This window comes from Microtus oregoni, unplaced genomic scaffold, assembly GCF_018167655.1.
Source record: "Microtus oregoni isolate MIOR12 unplaced genomic scaffold, Mior012 000001F_ref0000356, whole genome shotgun sequence".
Lineage (NCBI taxonomy): Eukaryota > Metazoa > Chordata > Mammalia > Rodentia > Cricetidae > Microtus > Microtus oregoni.
The window spans coordinates 75904416-75921172 of NW_024543060.1; the positions used below are offsets into that span (position 1 = coordinate 75904416).

General features: G+C 36.1%; 1 protein-coding gene across 16 annotated transcripts in view; it reads right to left on the minus strand.

The window, feature by feature from the left end:
- Positions 1–16757, minus strand: part of Ppfia2 (PTPRF interacting protein alpha 2) — a 346500-nt gene that overhangs the window by 274056 nt on the left and 55687 nt on the right. For all 16 annotated transcript variants that reach the window (XM_041668226.1, XM_041668294.1, XM_041668357.1 and 13 more), the window contains one exon: positions 9162–9215. In XM_041668226.1, the coding sequence (XP_041524160.1) occupies positions 9162–9215 (54 nt within the window). The remainder of the gene's footprint in view (positions 1–9161; positions 9216–16757) is intronic.

Here is a 16757-nt window from a genome sequence, read left to right on the forward strand (position 1 = left end):
ACTTTCTTGATGTCTTTTGGATTGTTGATAACTCACGGTGACAAACCTGGCATGATTACCAGTCACTAAACTTGTTCTAAATACACCTAAGCTTTCACCATACACATATGGTTGAAATATACATTCAACAATACAACATATTGTTGTCAGTATTACAGTTTCAGTCTTGTTATGGTTTGGATAATGTTTGTTCCCTGCAAGCTCATGGGCTCAAAGATTAAACCTTAGATGCTAACGTTATTTAAGGAGGTGGTAGCAGTTTCAGAAGGTAGAATCTAGCTGAAGCAAGAAGATCCCTGTGGCGAGCACCCCGGCTAAACTGCTTCCTGTTCACCATGACGTCAAGAAATTCCACTAGCACACTCTCCTGCCATCATGATGCTCTTCCCAAGTTTATGGTCCCAAGCAACCACTTGCAGAATACTTTTAAACTGTGAAAAGATTAACATTTTCTACTTTAAATATTTTGTCAGGTATCTGGCTCTAGCTATGCAGAAGTTCTAACACAGAGCTTTCAGCGAAATAATGGAAATTCTACTCTACATTTTTGAGCTTCATATTCCTTGATGTGTTCATAAACTCAATCAAAGACTCGCCATCTGAAGACCTACTATTACCAGCCTTGTATTGTGACTTATTTCTTCATCAAATATTCCTCAGTAGCTTGTAATAGTCTAGGCATTCTTGAGAATGTTAGGCTTCTGAGAGTAAAGCCAACATAACACGGAAACCACTGCACTAAAGAGGCACAGATAAATTGCCCTCGTTCTGCTGAGTAACTCCCCACCCACGCACAGGCAGAGAGCTCTAATTATCAGTGGGCCACACATAAAAAGACAGGAATGTAGGAGGGAATGCCTTGGAAGGAAAGATGCCATTGGGGGAGTGAGTGGGCTATTGGGGGAAAGTACAGAGTGAAAATGACTAAAATTCATTAAATAAGTGTATGAAACTGTCAAACAATTAAAAATTCAATTAAAAACAGGCAAAAAAGATTCTCATATCCAAGAGATGCTAAGCAATATAGAGACAAAGGAAGTGGTTCAGCGTATAAAGAGAACACTTGGCAAGATGAAGGTCCGAGTTTATATTTCCATCATCAACCCCCCACCCCCAAAAAAAGACAAGTAAGAAAAATCAACAACAGCAAACAATGACAACAAAATCCTCCGCTTGACAGTGTGTATCTCTAATTCCAGTCCTTCTTATATGGAGATACAATCCAGAGACAGCATACAGAGTCCAGTAAGTCTCAGAGGTTTAGTCTGTACTGCGATCTTCAGATACAAGTGATTATCTCATAATAATGCCAAGTAATTGAGGAAAACTCCTATGTTTATCTCAGGTGAACTTGCCTACACCTACATCCTTGTGTGAACATATGGGTATATTCTGCACTTGCACAAAACATCATAGTACAATGTACGATAGTCTATTTTTCATTTGATTTTATTTGCTGCTATTTCCCCTAATAGACTGCATTTTAAGTTTTCTTGGGGTCCCATTTCTTTCCCCCAGCTAAAATTTCACTGTAGAGGTTTTCCTACTTACAACCTTACAACATCGAAGCCTGAAATCTACTTTTACCATCATTGAACTCGGGAAAGTTCATGTGAGTGGAAATCCAACAAAGACTTAAGCAGAAATGTGCCATGACCTTACTTATATACAAAAATATCAATCCTGGTGCTTTTACTAAAGTCAGATGTTAAGAAAGATTGTGGGTGTGACCACTGAGCTAGCCTAAGAGAAGTAATGAGAGAGTCTGGTGTATTCCAGAATAACTGTGAAGACATATCTTGCCATACAGCTCTGTAGCTATTGCTTCCAGTCAGAATAGGTATGAAGTAGCTAACTGCCGATATGGGTAAAATTGTAGTAGCCTTGTGAAGAGGGGTACATAAGGTCAGCTATATGAGTTTAACTTGCAGTGGTTTAAATTACACTAAATATCGCAGAGGATTTGTTAAATATTTAGTTGAACACACAAATCTGAAATTTATCAACATAGTTGCTATGTTTTCAGTTACCTATTCAGTTGTTAAGATTAAAGATTATTTACTATTAATTGATAAAATAGTTCAGAATCAAGAAAGTAAATGGGGAAAGGTGGAGGAAGCAGGAGGAGGGGAAAAGGTGGGCACGGGAAGAGCATTGTAAATGGGAAAAGAATGTATTAGAAAAATTCTTAATAAAAAGAAAAACATCAAGAAAGAAAATAAATGTTGGTAGAAAAGAATACAAGGTCTGTACAATAAGCATCCAATGACATATCAGTTTCTCAGTTTCAAAGTTAATAATATACAATTACCTGCATTTGTGGAGCGTGGTATGTTATTTCAGCATGTTCTGGTCGAATCTGTGAGGATTTATGTTTCTATCTTATTAACATTATGCTGTGTTTGGATTTTTTGAAGCTCCTCTCTTCCAGTTCATTTTAAAAAGTCAGACTAATGCACTGAGCTATAGTTCCTCCTTTGTGCTACAGAACATTGGGATACATGGTTTCTACCTAAGCTCTTTGGAACCCTATTATAGATATTATTCTTCTAGCCCCTCCCACTTCTACTAGCCTTTCATGATTACTATCACACTTATATTTATCTATGGTAAAGATCACTTCTGGATGACTGCAAGAAACTTTTCATGGATCTTCTTGTTTGTTCTCCTCTGATATATTCTCCAGTGTAGCCAAGAAGATAATATAAAGAAAATTCCAATAAGGTTGTCCTCACTTTTGAAAACTCCTAGAGTTCCTTAATTTCCTCAGTACCGAATACAAACTCCTCCCATGTCCTTCTCCAATCTAACAGTTCTAGCATTCGGTATTACCATAACTCTCATCTAGAGATTATTCCTTGCTCTGTCCACACACAGGTATTTTACTTTTGGTCTATATAGATGCAGTTTCTTACATGCCACATCTCCTCACCCGGAATTGTTTTATTCACCCTGCAACCGTAAAGTGGTACCTTACTTTGCTGTCTCTGTGTGTTTGTTCATCAATTGGATTTGTGGCCTTTTCGCTTGGCTTACACCTGACCCTTCACCTACATGATGCTTTAATTAGTTTTTACCAAGCTGTCTGCCCATTATATTGCAAAACTCTAAAACTTAATCAAATATATTGTACAGGATTTATACCCAAACATTCACCAAATTTGAAGTAAATAGAATGAAAAATGCTAGATGTGAGATTTGTGATGTCAAAATGTTAAATTAGATCAAAAATAAGATTTATTTTACCTTATATCTTATTATGAGTAAACTGAGAAAACTCAAACTTAGAATGAGTTTGGGAGGTTTTAAATTGTTAAGTCCATTTATAATTAGAAAAACCTATAACCTTCTCTAAGCAACAGCCTCAGGAAATTGAATTTTAAGAAAAAAATTCTGCAGTGTGTGTACCCAAATTGCAAGAACTATCGAGAAGCTATAAAATCCGAACAGAAAGTACAAAAACACAGACTGTGCAATTTTTGCTCCTCGGTGGAGGAAATTAATAGAGCTAAAGAGTGTTCAGGACATTTTGTGCATCACGCCTGGGACAAACCGAATGGGGAGTTCGTTTATCCATCGCTCTCCAGAACTGAAGAACACCATTGGCATTTAACAAAAAGAATCTTAGAAGAATTAAAAATAGACCCAGTCCAAAATTCAGCAAACAAAAATAATTTATTGCTTATGGTGGGAAAACAAAACCCAAGGAACCACATTCCCACTGGCGTTCTCACTGTAATTTCTGGGTGAGGCAATGAGACAGATTTAAACCCCAATTATACCCTGGAGCAGAATGAAATGTGTTCCCATTTGCTTGATATGTGTTACAATGTAGTCAGGAACATGCTTCATGTTGTTTAAGTTTGGCCCACATCACTCCTTATTAGATTTCATTCACATGACCTTAAGTAGCATCAGTTTTTCCAGAATATGAATGCTAGCTAACAAACAGAATGTATTCCTAATTGTACTCCAGAATATAACCAAATATAAAAATAAATCCATAAATCCTTTGGTACATGTTCTGATGAAATATGTGTCATTATATTTTTCTTTTTACCAACCTGATTTTCTAAGCTCAATGCATACACTTGGATTTAGTTTGCAGCTTAGGAAGAATTGCCATGCCAATCCAAGGGCTAGTCAACACCTGTATGCTTCACGGGAGTAATGCTTCATACTGTGGGTGCCACAAGGATGTGCAACCCAGTTTCCTGCTTTCCAGATGCCTAGGTACGCAGTCATCCCTCACTGCAAAGGGGTGCTTGGTTTTAGGGTTCCCAGCAAAACCTGTAGGCACTCAGTTCCTTTACAATGAATCACATTGCTATTTGAATGTAACCTATGTACAACTTCTTTTGTAAATACAGGTCATCTGTAATACATGTTACATAGTATATTCTGTACAGTCATTTTAAAAATTCTATTTTTTAGCTAATATTTGCAAGAAAAAGTCTGCGACTATGAAATATGAATTCAAATCATTTTATAAATATTTTAGTTTACATTTGCTTAAATATACAGATGTAGAAAACATACATTTTGAGGAAGGAATATATTTTATATATTTTCAAATTATGATTTGGGGTTAAAAATTTAGCTTGGTGGTAAAGACAAGCTTAGCATATGCAAGCAAGACTGTGTTTTTTTTTCCTCCCAACACTGCAAAACAAACATATGAGCACTATTTAGCTATTATATATTGCTCTTTGGTTAGCAATTATCTAGTTTGCCTTATTAATTTTTCTATCTGAACATATACTAACTTTTTATGCTGCCTATTAATCTGTGCTCTAATTTTTATGAGTTGGACACATATGTTGAATGTAGAACATTCTTTCAGAAAATTTTGAAGACAAATTTAAGTTATTATTTCACAGACAACACTTTTCTCGGTAAGAGAAGAGTTATTATTCTAGGATAAATATACAATGTAGAGCTGAAGCACTATTCTCAACAGCAGCATTGTTTGATTTTCTATTTTAAAATATCCTTAAAATGTGGCATATTTACACAATGGAGTATTACTCAGCTGTTTAAAACAGTGACATCAGGAAATTCGAAGGGGAATGATGGAACTAGAAAAATCATCATCCTGAGTGAGTAACCCAGATCATGAAAGGCAAACATAGTATGTACTCTCTTATAAATGGATATTATCTGTAAAGTAAAGGATAGCTATGCTACAATCCACAGCCCCAGAGAGACTAGGAAACCTGGAAATCTGATGCACAAGGCAAACTCCCATGAACCTACAAGGATGACCTCAGCTAAGATTCCAACCAGTAGTGGATAGGTAGCCTAAGCTGGACATCTTTAATCAGATTTGAAACCTACTCCAATTGTTATCAGATCCTTACTGCAGTAACTGCTGGAAACAAATTTAGACATCTCCAGTCAAGCACTTGGACAGGAAATCCTTTTGAGGAGAAGAGAGAAGGATTATATGAACCTAGTAAGGATGAAGATGTAGGGGTGGGGTGAGTGTGGTGGGTGAAGAATGGGGGGGGGGTGTTAGGGTCATCATAAGGGAACTCACAGAAGTGACTGCTCCGCTCATAGATTATGGACTGTGGACCACAGCTATGGACCAGCCTAGGCCTTCTGCTTATGGGTGACAATTCTGTCACTTGGTCTGCTCATCCATCTCCTGGCCATGGAGGAACAGGACTGGTCCCTAATGCTTTGGCTGGGTTTTAAATATCTGTTCCTAATGCTGGGTTGCCTTACCCAGCCTTAACACAAGCAGAGGAGCTCAGTCCAACCTCAATTTGATATGCCAGGCTTTGTTGACACCCATGGGAGGATTTTGCCTTTCTGAGCAAAGATGGAGGAGGGGTCGATTGGGGCGGGGGAGGGGAGAGGAGGGTTTACTGTGGTCAGAATGCAAATTAATGAATACATTTAATTAACAAAGTTTTTCCTTATTAACATACTCTTAAAAAATAAAGCTATTCTAATATCTTCTTGAGTTACCTCAGAAAAATAGCATTTTTTTCTCTTTCTGACGAAACAGAGACTTACTGAGTTTTCAAAATATGTACTTAACCTAGTATCAAACGTTTCCAGAGTCCTGCAAATTTAATCTTACCTGACTTGCCATTTATTAATAATATCATAGGGTGCACTAATTAAACACATCCTACTCTTTGTCATAAAACAAGTTCTACAATTTTATTCTTCTTCCAAATTAATTTGTATGTGCACCTAAAGCAAAATTTTCATTTTAGTATTCCATTTATACTTTAAAATGTCTCAGTATCAGATTAAACTATAAAATAAATCACTCGCTCATATGAAACCATTCAGTAATTCACAGCTTCCGCTCACTGCATTTTACTTTTTAAGAGACTGAAATTCGTACCAATGAAAATTTCATGAGCAAAATTGGTAGAATGGTTTTATAAATATATTGGAAATACATGTACCAAAGACAATGTATGAAATGAAAATGAGTATTTGATTATCTATTATGACATATTTTAAATTAAAAAATAAACTTCAACAAAATTTTAAATATGTGTAATTAAATCCAAATTCTGATTTTGTAACTTTTTTTCCTTTTAATTGTAATTTTACAGTTCTGGGGATCAAACTTTGAGACTCAAGCACGAACTCTACAACTAGACTAAAAGGCGACTTTTAAATGAAGAAGAAACCCTAGCTACCATTACCAATTCATCTCCATACCAAGATCTCTTTATATATAATTTAGAAAGTGCTAAATGAAATTCCCCATTATAAAGTTTATGACATTATGCTTCTGCGAACTCTTCAATCATGTGAGACAGTAGACTATTGCCTGTTAATGAATGCCTAGATCACCTGTACATTTACAAACCCTTACAGCTCAATTGTTTCAAATTTGCCAAAGTTACAAGACAAATACATTCAAATAAGTTCAAAATAGATAAGCATAACCACAAAATACTTGTTATCCCAGTAAAATAAATAGCATAAACAACCTGTGTCTTTAAAGAATACACTTAAAGGAAAACCAATTTAAAAAGTTGCAAACAGAAGCCAGGTACGTGTGTTTTTCTATGTGTGTCTGTGTGTGCATATGTATTATATATGTGTATTTTTCTACCCATTATCCAAAGTTTCATATTCAACACTTCTTCCTTTTTGCTTTAAAGTAATATATAAAAGTTGCCTTTAGAACACATCTTCTCCCATGACCCTTTCCCACTAAGAGTGGTTTCTTTTTTTATTTTATTGATTTTTATTGAGCGCTACATTTTTCTTTTAATAGCTAGTCACTCAAAATTTTATACTGGGAAGCTAGTTTTCTTAAATGATACAAAGAAGTCATTCATTTCTGATTTGTGTGTTACTATGTACATGCAGTGTAGAAAGCAGAAGGTGGCATATGTCACCCGAGCAGTCACCTGTAACATTTAAGTATAACACCTTCTGTCAATCATGTCACTGGACTTTTAAGTTCACTTATAGTTCATATGTCCATCCATTACAATGCTGGAAGTTCTGTGGATAGCATAAGTACCTATGTGAATCCAAACATGTTTCCTGTAAGAATGTAAAAGATGATTACAGAAAGGAAATGGGAAATGCTGGTGAGCTCTTCCTAGATGTCAGTTAGTCAGGATGATAGTGTATCACACAGCACATCAGTGTTAGACAGGAAGCAGCTGCAATGAACGTTATCATTTTAGCATTCACTGAGACTTTAAGGGAGCTAAATCTGATAAACTTAGGCCCTGTGTTGTTCGTGTTATGGTATTTCTATGATGAAACATCATGTCCAAAAGCAAGTTGGGGAGGGGAGGGATTTATTTGGCTTACACTTCCACACTATAGTCCATCAATGAAGGAAGTAAGGACAGAAATGCAAGTGTTGGAGTCTAAATTCAGGGGCGAAGGCAGAGGCTGTAGGGGACTGTTGTTACTCATGACTTTCTCAGTCTGCTTTTTTTATTAAATCCAAAACTACCAGCCCAGGGACAGCACCAGCCACAATGAGCTGGGCCTTTCTCATCAGTCACTAAATAAAAATATACCCTAGAGCCCAACCTTATAGAGACACTTTCTCAATTTATTTTCCCTTCTTTCAAATGACTCTAGCTTGTATGATGTTGACCTCAAATTAGCCAGCACATGCATGCTTCTCATAAAATCTCACCACATTTAGATAAATCAAAGAGTGACAAAAATCCACCAACGGACCATTTGCTAACATAAATTGAATATTACTTATTATTTAATTTATATACTTTGAATTTTGTTTCTCAATCCTGAAGTGACAAGGAAACCATCTGGAGTCAGTTGCTCCATAAAAACTTTGATGTTCCAATACATCAAGCCCCTCTTATCACTTAAACTTTATCCTTTCAATCTTAGGAAATTGTTCAGTGGTTAAGCACTTGCCCCTCAAACATTCAGAACACAGTTTAGGTCCCTAGAACCTACAAAAATATCTGTCAGACACTGTGCTCGCCTGTAATTCTATATTTAAAAGAAGGACACAGGGACCAGAGCAAGCTAGCTAATAAGAATGGTTAGAGAAATGATTTTTGGCTTTTCATAAGAGACCAGACCCTACCTCATGGAAAAGGTCAAAGAGCAGTTGAGGGTTGCTCCTAAAATTCATTGTGGGCCTCTACAGACACATACATGCTACACACCACTAAAATGGAAAAATAAAAATTATAGCTCTAATGACTTGAGAACTTGTTCCTTAGCAGTCCAAAACACTTTCGAGTTGAGTAGGAAAGAAACGTTATAGAGAATAAGTACAAAACATAGCATGCTGTAGTTTTCCTGTGTAAAAATCAAATACTATAAAACTCAAATCCAATACTCAGCTTTAGAATTATTAATTCTCAGTCGCAGACTATTATTAGAATAGAAATTATTCATGATTTCAAAAAATTACTGTTTTTCATCTTTTGCAAAGTGAATTGAACCTAGGGTACCGTGTATGCTAGGCAGGTGTTAACCAGTAAGCCACACCCTAATTCTTTATTTCTGTGTCACCAGTTTGAACATAGATTAATTATTTGAGAAATTACCATTTCAAGCCACCTGATCATTCCGAATATCAACGTTACACTGTTTCAACAAGCCTCAATATATGACATGTAGCAAACAGTAACTCTTTATGAAATGAAATTCTTACATCTAATGATGGTCTAACTTACCGGTGGATCCGCCCCTTTAGAACCAGCCAGCCCTCCTGTTAGTGATTCGATGTCCTGAAAAAGAGAAAAGGGATTATTTTAAATACTCAAAATAGCAATATCCAGGCTCACAGTGTATTGTCATTGGCAGAAAATCTTGGATGCTACAGTTATTTTTTTTTCCTGATGATAGTGGATTACACAAAATTATTAAATAGACTACATATAAATAGTTAATTATTTTCTCTAACTTTTCATAATGTGTAAAAGGAAAAATAAAGGTAAGCGGGTGAATGCTGTAGGAATAGGAAAAGAAAATGGCTGTAGACAGGAAGACAGATGCTTTATCTTAAAGAGCAAAAGGGTATCCAACGCAGAGAAGGAAATAACCTCAATCAATGTATTATTCTTCAGAACATTACTTCGCCATGGTACTGTATCCACAAAACTTTTAAATTGTCTATGGTTCACTCTGTAATGCATGCATAAAATGCTAGGCGATGTGGGTAGCTTTGGTGTTCTTGCAAGAAGATTAATTCTTAATGTTGAATTAACATTAACAGAAGATAACGCATCGGAAATGATTCTACTTGTCAGAGTTATTATGAGTGCAGAAATGAAAGATGCTATCATGAATTTCAGAGGCAGCGATTTATAGAAATGAGTTCTAAGGCTTGATGTAATTGATACCAATCTCATAACTTTTCAGAATAAACTGGAGTGGCAGATTTTAAAATAAAATCTCGCATGATTGTAATCTTTCTTTCTCTCTCTTTCTCTCTCTCTCTCTTTCTCTTACACACACACACACACACACACACACACACACACACACACACGTCTGCTCAAAGGTATCCTGCTACTAGCCATACTTGACACCGGCACCCTAACAAACAGATGAAATCTTTGAAATATATTGACTTAATTGGACCTTAGGTTTGAGTTACTGTCATATAACATCAAAGGCAGACCCTGTCCCCGATCTTGCTGTAACCTGATTATCTGATGTTTCCGCCAATGTTTTACACATTGTCTTTACAATGTTTTACAAATGTCTTGATTTATGACTTTATTTTTTCTGTTATGTTAAAAACTCCATGGAATTGTTTCCACATTGCAACATATAACCCAGGCAACACAGAATTTGGGGATTAGTCCAGCCTCAAAGTGATCAAAGTCCTACTAGACTTTGTTGACTCCCCATGAGAAGCCTTAATGTCTCAAGCAGTAGATGGGGAGGTAGAGTGGGGGAATGGTGGGGGAAGCCAGAGAAAGAGAGGGAGTAGGAACTGGGATTGATACGAAAAATGAGAAAATGTTGTTTAAAAAAATAAAAATAAATAAAAAGAAAATATATCTGGAAATATTCAATCATAGGAAAGAGATACATAATTAAAAATAATCTCATACTAAAGGCAATTCAAAGGAAGAAATTAAAATTATGAATAATGTCTTAATTAGGTCTGTTAATGTTATGATTAAATGCCATGACCAAAGTAACTTAGGGAGGAAAGGGTTTATTTGGCTTAAATCTGGTATTACTGTTAATCATTGAAGGAAATCAAGATAGGAATTCAAACAGGAGAAACCTGCAGGCAGGCACTGATACAAGAGACCATAGAGAGGTGTTGCTTACTGGCTTGCCTCGCCCATGGTTTGCTGAGCCTGCTTTATTAAGGAAACCAAGGAAACCAGCCCAGGGATGGCAACACCCACAATGGGTCGGGCTCTCCTCTATCAATCACTAATTAAGCAATTGCCTAAAACCCAGCATTTTGGAGGCAATTTATTACCTGTAATTCCCTCCTCTTAGGTGAATTTAGCTGACGTCAAGTTCACACAAAACTATCCAGCACAAATAACCTATCGAATTTATTTTCACCCAAATCACATAACCCAGATTACCTTCATAAATGGTAGCAGTTTTTAATTGAACATAAAATGTTACTTTCTCAGAAGTCACGTCATATAACATAAAAATACTTAAAGCATGGTAATAAATATTTCCATTAATAAACAGTGTAAATAATCAGATTTAGGGGTGTGATAAGATAATATTTTATAACTATTTATTTTATTTAAAAACAATCTTTTCTCATTTTACATACCAATCTCAGTTCCTACTCTCCCCTCTCCTCCCATTCCTTCTACTTTCCTCCCACCCCACCCACAACCCAATCTTCAGAGAGGGAAAGACTTCCCATGAGAAGTCAACAAATTTTTAATCCTAAAATTATATGCTGAAATCACCAATCCCTACTGCCTAAATATCTAAAAATAATTGCACATAAATTTTTCATATAGTGATTCAAGAGAATAATCTGATATCCTCATAAACGAGAAAGAGATGAGGATAGAGGCATACTGGAAGTGGTCTACAGAAAGGCACCGAACAGTGTCTACTTGAAAGCTAAGGGGTGAGGCCGCAGAGGAAACCTACGCTGGTATCACACTGATGTCAGAGATCTAGCTCCCAACACTGTCTGAAAAAGTATTCTGTTTGAGCCATGTTATGCAAGATGTTGTATATTGTTGTGGAAAATAGTAAACTAATGTAGGCATATTTATAATTTGGTACCATAGCATACCATATATAGTTTTATAGCATATTATACTACATAGCAGGGATTCTTTGGGAAATGGCATCATATTTTAATATGGAGTATATTAGAGAGCTTTAAGCATCCCTTCTAAAACCTATTGACAGCAGTGGAGTTTACCTAAGTAGTAATAACTGTGTCTTATCACATACTTACTCTTGAATATTACTTCATAATAATACTTAAGGCAATATCACAATTGAATATTTCTTGTTTTTTAAAGAATTCTTTCAAATTTCACCTCTGTCCCATTTCCTGTTGACAGCATTTGCAGTACATTATTCGACACCTTCCATCAAAGTTCCCAATGACATATTATTTTTTAAATTAAATGGTCAACATTCTTTCAACCATCTTCTTGATCATTAAGTTATATTGGCATGATTAAATGCTCCATCCTTGAAATTCTTATATTTTCCCTGTTGAATTTCATTGTCTTTAATTCTTTATATAATTTTATTTAGTAGTATGATTCTAAATGTTACTCATGCTAATGAGATACTTTTTAAAGTTTATTATCGTATTTATTTTATTATTACTGTGTGTATGTGTGGGTCTCTCTGTGTGTTTGCATATATGCAGATGACCACTGATGCCAAAAGAGCACTTCAACTCTCTTGGACCTGGTGTTAGAGATGATCGTGAGCCTTTCAACATGAGCAGGTGCTGGGAACTGAACTCTGTCCCTCCTTTAAGAGCAACAATCACTCTTAATTCCTGAGTCATCTCTCCAGTCCCAAGACATTCCGAATTCTACTTTCACTCTCTGCTTATCCTCTGATGTTCATACAATCTGATCAATTTATATTTGAATATCTCTGTGGTTAGATATTCAAGCTCTATTAAGTTGATGAAACATCCAATCAAGTTTTCACCCCCACTTCTCCAAACTGGTGTACCTGATTCAATGACTAGAGACACCACTAGCTGCTTAGGTTCAAATCTATCATCCAATCCTACCACAAACGTCTTAACAGAAGAAGTTTAACTTAGCTACCTCTCACTACCCCTAGTATCCTAATCTCTTGGGATAATTGAACAAACAGTATCTAAGTAAGCACCAATTCAATTGTTACTTACAAATCTGTTCTTATCTTCCATTTCATCTTACATTCTCTATTTTGAGTTCAAATTTGATTAACTAAATTTTTACCCCAAACCAACATAAGGTTTTTCAAAAATCTTAGAATAAAACTCAGCTTTTTTAGTATGCTCTGCCTTTCTCTACGTAGTTTCAATTCAGACACTTTCTCTAGTATCATCTTTTGTGATGCTCCCTGCCTCTTGTGCTATTCAAATCATGTTAGTTTTCACTAGTGTACTAATAAATAACCAATACAAACATTACTTCTAAACCAGAACCTTTGCATATATTTCTTATTCTGTTCAAAGTGCACAATCCTCAAGCATCTTTTTAGTTCATTAAATGACTCACTTTATTTAACCAAAGTAACAAGATTAACTACCAAACTACCAAAATGAATTTGTTTAAATCAGCCAAGGTTTCACTTAGGGTAAGAAACATGAAACTCAAAGAAGTTACAGAAACGTGTATAATGAAGGGGCAATTAATAGAGGCCTGAATAATTTGGCAGATCCAGGAGAAAGGGAAATAACTGGGACTGAGAGTAGCAGAAAGTTATGTAACGCTTCAATATAAAAGAATAAAATACAAGAATAGTGCTGTTTGTCAATGTCCAGCAAACGATGAATGCCACCCTGAAGCCTCCAGCGAGATTACCACACAGTAGAGCTCAGTAAGCATTTAGTGAATGCAGAACGACTGAGCAAATGAATAAAGCCTGTGATATCATTCTGATAAAATCTCTGAAGCTTGCCGTATGTGTGGTAAAACATTTCTTATTTTTATAAAAATGCATTACTTGGAAATCATAGCACGGGGCAATAGTGTTTGCCCAATGTGTCTTCATAAAATTCAGAAATGAACAAAATAATGAATTACGTACCCAAGATCCCACAGCTGGCGAATGTAGGAAAAAGCTGTTGAAAGCAGTGTTATAACCTCAAGCTTAGTTGCCTTTGGATTCTATCATATATCACTAATGAGACACCCACTTAAGGGATTAGCCCTCAGCTGTGGGATGTCATATTGAGGCATTATATTTCTATACATACTAAGGTTTTTAGCTCATATGAAGGGATGAAATGAAAACAAAACAAAAACCTAGATAACACACATGCAATACATTTTCTCCAGATGAAAACATTGGCTATGGACATGATACCTATAACATTTTACAATGAATGAATCAATGTTTGGGGCATTAGTAAAGGTGCCTAGCATAAGGAAATACTTCAGAGTTGTTAAACATCAATAATGTTTACTTTTCTGTAATATTTTTTGTAAGTTCACAGTAGAAGGAATGGGTAAGAGAGGACAATTTTTTTTTCTTTTAGGGAATTCTTCAGTTTTCACATGTTTAATGGAAACAATCTTTCACTAAAAAGAAATGTATAGGCTCCTTTAAGGCAAACATCCAATTAATAAAGTTGAATTTCTTAATGAGGCTTAAGCTGTTAGTGTTTTTTTTTTTTGGCAAAATTACAGGGTAAATTTTCTGAGGTAGAGGGCAGAGAAATGGAAAACGCACAAACCAATTTTATAAATATCACCTGGGGAGGCAAAATAATGTTGCCCAAAGTTCTAAAAAAATAAGAATTTTTTTCTCTTACTTCGATCATGGTTCATCTCAAATCTGCATTTTATTCCAGTTCTATAGTTAACTCCTTCCATAAGGAATTACTGAGTATAAAATGTGGTTGAGGTGGTATGCTGTTCATAGGAGAAAGATAACGGTAAATAAAGTAAGTCAAAGCTTTTATAGCATTCAGAGTGTTGTGGGAGCTCACAATATCAAAGAAAAGTCAGTCACCAAACATACTTTACTTAACCAGCATAACGAACCACACCACAACCACACCTGAAGTATGAAATTCAGTCTGTGATATACTTCTGACTTAAAGTTTTGTTTTTTAAATCTAAGGTAGAGCCTATGAACAGAGCAACAGATGAAGGAATTCTGAGAAGTGAAAAGTTAAAACACAGCAGTAGTAGTAGTAAATTGTATAGGGTGACAGTAATTCAGAGTTGTATTTTGTCTTGGAATGCATATAAGGTTCCCACAGAAACTATTGGGCAGCAGTAATTAGCATTGATGGGGCACTTACTATGCTCAGACTCCTCCTGGCACTGTCCACTGTTTCATTAAACAGCAACCAGGTAAGCCTGGTCTCAGTTCACTTTCCAAGATGGTCAGTCTGGGACTTTTAGTGTTGAATGACTCAAGAAGGATCATGTAGCTAACTAATAAGTGAACAGATTTAAATGCTGAATCCAGAGACAGTGCATGTCAATGGCTATGGGCTCTTGCATCAGCTCAAGGGTGTGTGAGTAAAGAATTAGAAGGGCTTGTTGGAATGCTGCATAGTGACTTGGGAAACAATGCTAATATGTGCTAAGCATCTGAAGAACTGAAACTGGGTGAAGAAGATTTGAGGCAATGAAGGTCTCAGCGGGGAGAAAGAAGAGTCTTTACAAATAGGTGTATTTAACATTAAATTTAGCATATATATATATATATATATACATATATATATAAAATCTCACAACTTTTCATCTCTTCCATTGTATATCTAGCCTGCTAAAAAACATCTTTAACAAATGACTGGCTCTGTCTCATCTCTTTTTCAACATTTGCAGGTGGATGCACCTCCTGGCAGCCACAGACAAAATATACCCAACTTAAGATAGCTTTCTTCACTTCCTTGGCCATTTCTGCCACAAATTTACTACCATCTAGTTTATCATTCTGTTGATATTTCTAATAAGCAATCTTTCAATCTGGGCTTCTGACAATCAATTGTATTCTCTCAAAACTAGTCCAGTGTTCCTTCTCAATATTTAATCCATCCAGTTACTTCATTTCCTATGTTTTTTTCCTAACCTGTATTTACTACTTTAGTTCACAGCTTTGATTCATTTCCTCTTACCCAACTTTCTCAAAAACTTGTGTTCCTTGAGCTTTCTTTTCCATTCTTGATCTTGTATGATCTCATCTCCAAGTCTGAAGAAAGCACCTGTATTACTCAGAAGCTTATTCGTGTGTGCTCTCTTGGCTTCTTCCCCAGGTGTGCTGACTGGCAAGCTCTATGATGAGTTTGATTCAGGCAAAAACTTGAGAACTGCCATGCCAGAGGAATGGATCTCAGGGCAAATATGTATAAGTTACTGGTGTGGGAGGTCCTTCTGTCTATGTCCTGCTTTTATTGGTTAAAGAATAAAGAACTGGCTTGGCCTATACCAGAGGAGGAAGAAGGCAGAGTCAGAAAGACGCTATGGAGCCACCACTAGAGATAGACATGCTGGTAGGCCATGACCTCATGGTGATACACAGATTATTAGAAGTTGGTTAAATTAATATGTAAGAGCCAATAAGAAGCTAGAGCTAATGGGACAAGCAGTGATTTAATTAATACAGTTTCTGTGTAATTATTTTGGCTCTAAGCTGGCCAGACAGCAGGGAAGAACAAGCAGCCCCTCCTCCAACAGGTTACTTCAGTTCTGAACATTGAACGTTCCTACCTGCCCCTCTTCTCTTTGTGTGTGCACAAATGAACATTTTAAGTTTTTCTTTTACTACGCATTGTATTACACATCTAGAAATATATGTTATTTTACTCACGATTACCCTCTTCTCCTATGCTCTTATCCACTAAACCCCTTCTTCCAAATGCCTCCTTTGTCACCTTCTACATTTGTCCTTTTTGTTTACTGACAGGCCACTTTGTTTGTATAAGCCTGAATGCAGGAGTATGTACTTACTTCAAATAGGGCAACTCAGCAGTGGTCACGATACTTTAGAATATGACTGCTGCCCTTTTCAGAAACAATTAATTGCCTAAGTTCCTCAGAGAGCAATGAAGCCTCATAAGCCCCCCTCATTACATGATAAAATGCCGATGGGCCATCAATTGTATAGATAATTTACAGGTGGCC